General features: G+C 36.5%; 1 protein-coding gene across 1 annotated transcript in view; it reads right to left on the bottom strand.

Moving 5' to 3' along the window:
- LOC114290733 (putative indole-3-acetic acid-amido synthetase GH3.6) overlaps positions 1–7,494 on the bottom strand; it is a 32,570-nt gene extending 25,076 nt beyond the window's left edge. The window contains exon 1 of the mRNA XM_082899601.1: positions 6,852–7,494. Within this exon, the coding sequence (XP_082755727.1) occupies positions 6,852–7,138 (287 nt within the window). The 5' untranslated portion in view covers positions 7,139–7,494. The remainder of the gene's footprint in view (positions 1–6,851) is intronic.
- Between the last annotated feature and the right edge of the window lie 1,108 nt (positions 7,495–8,602).

Here is an 8,602-nt window from a genome sequence, read left to right as displayed (position 1 = left end):
TCAATAAATGTAACAAACCATCTTTTACCAGAAAGAGTACTGATTTTAAAAGGGCCCCAAACATCACTATGAATCAAATAAAAAGGTTTGGAAGCCTGGTAAGATTTTGGCAAATAAGTAGAGAGATGAAATTTTGCAAAAATGCAACTTTCACAATGAAAAGAAGAACAATCAATCCCTTTAAATAATTCTGGAAATAAATGTTTCAGATAAAGAAAACTAGGATGTCCTATCCTATAGTGCCATAGCATTATTTTTTCTCGAACAGAGATTGAACTAGTACTATTAAAGCTCTGAGCTTTTTTATTACTAACAGGTACTTCATCAAAGTAGTAAAGACCTTCAAGCATCCTAGCACGCCCAATCATCATCCCCGAGTTCTGGTCCTGAAATTCACAATGGGATTCAAAAAATGTAACACGACAATTAGAATCCTTAGATAGTTTACTGACAGACAAAAGGTTACAAGCTAAGTTGGGGACGTGAAGAACAGCATTGAGATTAATTTTCTCAGTTAGTTTAATAAATCCTTTTCCTGCAATAGGTGAAAAACTACCATCGACTATTCTGATTTTGTCATGACCAGAACAAGGGAAATAGGTACTAAATAAATGGGAAAAACTAGTCATGTGATCGGAGGCACCGGAATCTATGATCCACGGAGAGAAGTTTAGGCAAGAGAAGGCTTTAGGATTTCTACCTGTTTGTGCCAACAAAACACTAGGAGTACCGGATGAGGAGTTGGATTTTATCAGCTTTAAGAGTTGATCAATCTGCTCTTTGTTGAAGGGACCTGAATCGGCTTCATTAGCGGTAGGAAAGCCACGATTCTTCTCTCCTTGTTTGCTGCTTTTCCAGTTGACAGGTTTGCCATGGATCTTCCAACACGTTTCGCATGTATGGCGAGGCTTGTTGCAAAAATCACACCAGACCCGTGGCTTATCATCAAACCTGCGCTGGTAATTTGCAGCCTTGTTGGCCGCAGCATCGCTAATTAAAGCAGAAATTTCAATTGATTCACCAGTACCTTTTTTCTTAAGCATGACGCTCCTTCGGCTCTCTTCCCTTCTGACTTCGGCAAATACTTCGCCAATGGATGGGAGAGGAGGTCTGCCAATAATTCTTCCTCGCACTTCATCGAACTCAATGTTGAGGCCGGCAAGAAACTTGTAAATACGGCTGTCTTCCACAGTTTTCTTGTGGTGGTTGCAGTCGTCAACCGATTTCCATTCGTATGTGTTGAAGATGTCAAGATCCTGCCACAACCTTTTCAACGAATTGAAATATTTGGTGACAGAATCATCTCCTTGACGAATCTCTCCCAACTTCAAAGTTAATTCGAAAACTTGAGATTGATTTCCTAGGTCGGAATACATCTGACTAACATTATCCCACAACTCTTGTGCAGTAGTATAGCACATGTAATTAGAGCTTATATCCTCCTCCATGGAATTGACCAACCATGTCATAACCATGGAGTTTTCAGCGTCCCAACTGTCGAACAGCGGATCATTAACAGCAGGAGCCTTCTTGTCACCAGTGATGTAACCGATCTTTCCTTGCCCACGGATATACATCCGGACAGATTGTGACCAGCGGAGAAAATTATCACCATTTAGGCGGATGGTGGTGATTTGGACAGAGTGAGAGTTGGACGTTTTCACCGGAATGGCAGCGGCAAGGGTTGAAGTGGTTTCGGACGTGACTTCCGATATGGCTATGACGGTTTTAGGGCTGCTGTGTTTTTTGTTGCTTTGATACCAACTTAGAAAATATGAGGAAGAAGAACTCCGAAAATATGAGGAAGAATGAATATATTTCTGTTATATTCAAAACTTCTTATCTTACAAGACCAAATGACACTCCTTATATAGGAGATATTACAAACATCATTATAACCCATTATATGCCACTTACATATTATATATTACCACTATCTACCACTATCATATTATATACATGCCACTATCTGCCACCAACACCACTATCATATTCCATACATGCCACTATTTGCCATCAACACCACTATCATATTATATACATGTCACTATCTTATTATATACATTAACACAAATTTCCAGCACCATTCTTGTTACAGACTTTCTGGATCCAAAAAACTGCAGAACTGCTCGTGTATTTGGAGAAAAAAGGTTTATCACTGCGCTGACCCCAAACCTGTCGCAAAGCTTGTATGGCCCAAGAGACACCCCCCAAATCTATCTTCATAGTGTAACTCCTGAGTCGATTCCTCTCAATGATCACTGCTGAACCTCCTCTGGATTCAACATCCATCTGAATGGTAATAAGCTTATGTTCGATTCGTGGCTTAGAAGCTCCCCCGCCATATACTCTTAACCTCGCATTCTCACCCATTGCTCAGAAGTTAGAAACAAGTATCTTTTCATATTAGTGAGAGGTTGTTCAATTGAGAGAAATCTTTGTACATTTACTCCCAAAAACTAATATTTTGCATGAATTAAATTAAATTTTGGATAATTGTCACTTGTGACACAAGAGATGATTACGAGCATAGCAGATTTTCAATCTTGCAACTTGTGTAATATTGTCATTATTTAATTTAAATTTTTGCGGCAAAATTATATTGTGATATGCTAATCACATTAATCCCAATGCACATTTTTTCCCTCTAGTTGACTTAGCTTATGGAAGTTAATTTGGTTGACCTAGACTTAGTGGAGATGTTCAAATGTGAACAATCTAATCCTATTCTTTAGATGAGTAGAAATACATAAAGATTTTAGATTAGACCGTAATTGAGCCAAAGTAAAAAAACATGACTCAACATCGCTGTGGTTTTGTCGCCTTGTTTGGCACAATAAAAACTTATGTGTGCACTATGATTAGCGGCATGCTAAGTAGCTTTGATTGGCGAGTTTGGAGTTGTGAAATTAGTAAAGCCCTTAATAGATCTAGATATGATCCTGCCTATTGAGTTACGCGGATTGACTTTATAATTTGACTTGTAATAATGTTGCATCATTGGATGAAGCAACATCCAAGAGTCACATCATTCAAGAATTGTGAGTTTAAATGATTTAATTATTAAGTGCAAGACGAGTAGCTAGTATGGGTAATGTTTTTCTCTCTTCCCAACTAATGGAAGTAGATGGAGCAAAATTTCACGCACTATAATAGTGTGCGTTGAAGTATCATTTGAAATTAAAAGGTTAGCGCTTAGAAGCTGCAAAATCTATTAACACTAAGTGAAGCGTCTAGTGGCTACAAAATCTATTAGCACTGCCAACTTGTCTAAGTCTGGACACTTACTGTTTCCACACTTGAGTGTGAGACATGAAGAGGTGCTTTTTTGTATGATTCCTTAGCTAGGCTCATGCTTTTGAATGACGTTTACCACTAAGCGTACAAGTTGCAACATAATAATGAAAAGGTCAAGGCCGATAAGGTTGTTATGACTTTAAGAATTTGACGCATCGCTCGTGAGAGCATTGTGTTGAATTAGACTCCTTAGTCTAATTCGCGTTTAAGTTGCTTTAGGAGCTGTTATAGATTGGTAGCTTATTCTCTCCTTCTTGTGGATAGTAGAATTAATTGCAACTAACTATGAAGCGAGAAACAAAGATGACAAGAGGAGTATCGTTATGTTTCAACTAGATGCAATAAAGTGTATGTAGAATAAAATTGATTTAAAAGTGCAGGGGATTAGTACTTACTAGTTAAATTTGCGACTTAGGCACACTTGATATCTCCATGACATCCTTTTATGATCTAGTGAACATTAGTTAGTCCTAAGTCATTATCTAGTTGGGCCTAAACCTTTATACTTGTCTTCGAAAACTCACACATTAGGATGATTGAAATTAGTTTATGACATTGGTTATAAACTGGTGGCTTGTTGTACATTGGTCACATTAATGAGAAGATGACATGGATGGTTTAAGTAGGCCCTCTCGAGCCCACTCGCTTGTGCCATCTTGCTCTCATATGAATGTGTAACTTTGTTCGCAATGGTTGCGCACAAGTAAGTAGAAAAGTCGCAGAAGGGCATCTGTATTGGCCCATTTAGTCTACTATGATATTTGTGACTGGATATGTGTAAGGGTATGATAGCTAGCCCCAATCTAGACACATTTATAGATTACGATACGCATCTTAGTCAAGACTATTTGATCTCTCGTGAGTCAAAAGTTTTGAGATGATTTTTGACATTGCACATATGAGGTCGAGATCAATTAGACAAGAGTTTTCGTGATCAACTATTGAGTGAATCCTTAGATTGTCTCTGGGAGAAATAGATGACTTATATTCCTTGATCTTTTGTTGCGAGAGCCTGACGTACGCTATGTGGGCGTATTCAGCATGATGAGTGTTATCTTTTGTAAATAGTTAATTAAATAGTTTAGGCATTGACCTTGCTCATTAGACTATGGATAGGATGCTCTACTGGTAATGTATAAATTTGTCCCTTGTAAGATTCAATGCGCTTGTTGGGCGCATCTTGTATGAACGCAAATTGGTCACTAGAATGTCTTTAGAGAGGTAGTTGTGCAAGAGGAAGTGATCTTGAACCACTTTATGTAAGGCCCACATGGTAGATTCCATTATATATGTTTATCGCAAGTAGGGGTGTTCGCGGTTTAGTTATGGCCAAAGAACTTTCAATCTGCCATCCGTCCGCTGGATTGACGGATGTAGATTGAGCAAATTGGCGGATAGATACGGATCAGCTTGGCGGTTTAAACTTTTATAAATTTTGAACATAATACAACAACTTATCAAATTTTTTTTTGAATAACAATTCAACTCAACATAATCAAAAGATTATCAAGTAAATTATTAAATACCAATAATAAATACATATAAAAAAATAATGCATTATCAAAACTATTTCATTATTTTTTTTTTCAAAAACTATTTAATTTGATTATTTTAAAAAAATGACAAAATTAAGCCTTATATTTTCCACACAAAAATACCAAATATCAACACTTTCCATTTGATAAAAAAAATTCCAAATTGAAAATACAACAAAATATCTAAACTTTTTTCAATTGAAAATACAAAATCTTACAAATTATTAGGGGTGCTTGCAATTTGGCAGTTCGGTTGTAGCCAAAGGAACCTCAAATCCGCTATTTGTCTAAAATTAGGCGGATTGAAAAAAATTAATCTGTAACCGTCCGTTCGTCATCACGTATCCGTCCAAAATGCAGTGGATAAGTTCGGTTCGGTCAGTTTGGACAGATCGGAATATCCGTTGTTCATCCCTAATCACAAGAGATGCTGATAGGGCCTATGTTTGGAATCTTGAATTGCGTAAACTGTGGTTGTGTTTTTCAATCGATTGCTTGTTTTTGTGATGTTATGAAATATTGATGCTATTATGGTTTGTGCCATAATGATTAGTAGATGATGAACAAGCAAGATTAGCTCACTCACATGAACAAGCGCCCTTGGCACTTGGGAGTGAGCAACGATGAGACTAGTGGTTTATTTTATTTGAAGCCAAGAGAGGCTTAAAATTATCCACTATTTATGTCGCCTTGGTTGCAACCAAGATAAAGTCGTGTTAGAAACCAAACATGGATGTTAGTACTCACTTTCTATATTGTGCCTGTTATGATTAGCCGGATGCGAGATCTCATTTGGCGCTTAGAAAGCGAGCAAATAGAGAATTCGGGTTAGGCGCTAGAAAGCGACTTATGCACTTAAGACCGACTACACTAATATCCATACAGTGTATCAAGTATGACGTCCCTCTTTGGAAGAGTTACTCCGCCGTAGTATGTATTCATACTACATGTGCTTGGCGATAAAGTAGTGAGGTGTGAGAATGGATCCCGATTTCCTCACTATGTGAGTCTTACATGTCATCATTGATATGATTTTTACTTTTGTATCCTTTTGTGACCTTTGGCTATGTCATAAGGCGAGGGGTTGATGTTCTGCTACTTTGGTATATTATCTGCGGTCATGTATGATTCGATCTTGAGGGACATCCGTGGAAAAGCGGTCAAACTTAAAGTAAATGGCATGAGGACAAAGGAAAGACCATCTAGTATTACATCTCTATTGTATTTTCATTGTCGGAACTCACATCACTCTGTATGAGAGGCGGATTGAGTGTGAATATATTGTAATATTTGAGAGGGGCAAACATGCTCTTTTTGAGGGATTAGAGATGTTTTTAAACCGATGTAATTGGATGAGTCTGGGTATATAAGACACTTTTTATTTTCAGACTGATGTCTCTATGCTAGCTCTTTTGAGTTTCTAATATAGAACTCCCACATGCAAGTGTTCTCAGCGGTTGCACGGTCCATTGACAAGTATGATCATGTTTGATGGATAGATTGAGATAAAAGAAGCGTGGTGTCATGCCATTGTATGTTTGAGTGGGAGATGTTGGAAAGTGGGTCGGTTTTAGAATCCATACCAGATTGGGTTGCCCACGGTGGCATGACCCAAAACCCACAAGGAAACCAGTCAAAGTAAACTTGGATTAACTTACGTGGACTTGGATTACCTTATCTTGGGATAAGTGTAATTAATTCACCATCTCATCTCTCGAGAAAATAGAGTTGTGGGAGATTACAACTGTCTCATATAATATAATATACTAAGAATTTAACCGTATAACTTTCTCTTCCTCTCCTAGACTCTCTATTCTCTCTCTGTAGAAACAGAGAATAACCTTTGTACAGTGAGTATGCATAATTCTCTAGTAATTCTACTCCATTGATCCATGAATTCAGTTTGAGCGTAAAAAGTATACCCGAATCCCTTTATTTTCGCTGTGTAATATTTCTTATTTTTCCTACATGAATGTTAACTTAGCTTCTTTCAAAATCATAGACAATTATTACAAATACCTGTAGAAGAAACAGACCAAAGAGTCAACGGAGAGTAAAGGCCGATCATCATCACTACCATCGGCGATTCGAAGGATGTGATCGGCATAGTCATCATCGTAGCAAGATAGGGGTACGGATCGCCGGAAAGTAGCGGCGTCGACGGCGGCGGGCGTAGGATAGTGTCGGCGGAGATAACGTACGCCGGCGTTGCGTTCGAGAATGGCGCGGAGAGTATCGAGCTGGTGGCGCGGCGCGTCCTTGGTGGTTTCTTCAAGCTTCGTGATAAGCTCATCGTCTGTCATCATCTTGGCAAAGGTGAGATTGGGACCCAGACAGACAGAGCAGAACAGGACAGCGATGGAGTTGGGTGTGGCCGATGGGGCGGTGGGTTGCTCCGTCCGGACAAGAAAATTAATTAAATAAAAATGTAAACGTAAATGTAAAATATTAGTAGTCTTTCACTACACTTCCTTAAAAAGAAAAATTATTTAGCATAAATTATACTGATCTATCTTAAGATTTGAATAAACTATAATAATTATATTTAATTTTTTTAATTTCAATTTAGATAATATTTATTTTTATTTTTATCAATAATTTATTTATTATATAGGTATGAAAAAATAATATTGTCATATATTTTATATTGACATATATATATTTTTTTCTTATTTATTATTTTATCTTCACATTATTTGTATTAATTTTGATTAATGTAATTGCCATGATAATGCTAAAACTATAGGTTATTTGTATGTTTTTTTAAATTTTAAAAGAGGTCAAGATAATTTATCCAAATATTTATGATTTTACCTATAATTTTTTTGTAATATATTATATTATTTATTAATATTCTCATTTTTTAATATTTACAAAATTAATCCATCTTTCGCCCTGCTCCTTCCTATCCCGTATATGATATGGAGTGGAGCCAGGTTACTAGAAACTTGACCAGTAACCATCCCTATCCATAGATATGGGTCGGGTTAAGTCAATATGAGCCACATGTTATTTTTCATCATAAAAGTACAATGATCACTGAAATTTCAACAAAAGTAAAAAAAAATATGATAGTTCTAGGACTAAAATAGAAAATATTTTCTTTAAAGATCAAGATGTTAAAGAATTATATTTTAAAGAGCGAAAGTATAATTTTTACTATTTTTAATTACCAGTTCAATCTTAGACCCAAAAAAGTTTAAGCTTGGAGAAATTACTCATAAATCCCATATTGGAAAATATTACTCTATCTAGTCCTGAGTGTTTTTTTGTAAACCATTTAGTCCTTTTTATATTTGGTATGGTATCTTTTTATATTTTGGTATGGTATCTTTGTTAGTCTATAAGATGTAGTTGATGTTTGAGGTTGTTCACAATGTTTGGTGATATTGATGATGTATGATGATGTTTGACATGGTGGACGATTCGACTCGCAATAGAAAAATCAAGTAGTCAGTGGCATTGCGATGATTAGGGCAATGACACTGGTGGAAATTTTACTTTTAAGTTTTTTAGGGTGATAATGTATTAAAATGAAGGCCCAATTGCAGTATCTCAAAGTCGTGGACTAAGGTGAATGAATAAAGAAATATTGTTCAATACTGGGAACTATATGAAGTTCAAATATTGAAAATAAATAAATAATAATAAAAATGAAGTTCAGTACTGGACTCCCTCCTCCACCAACCTTTTACGTGCCGATGTTGATGATGTTTTATGATGTTGATGATGTTTGATGATGTAGTTAATGTTTGATGATGTAGTTGATG

The sequence above is a fragment of the Camellia sinensis genome, chromosome 12, assembly GCF_055761805.1.
Source record: "Camellia sinensis isolate YWXY chromosome 12, ASM5576180v1, whole genome shotgun sequence".
Taxonomy (NCBI): Eukaryota; Viridiplantae; Streptophyta; class Magnoliopsida; order Ericales; family Theaceae; genus Camellia; species Camellia sinensis.
The sequence above is the reverse complement of the archived record's forward strand: the minus strand, read 5'-3'. Positions and strand labels throughout refer to the sequence as shown.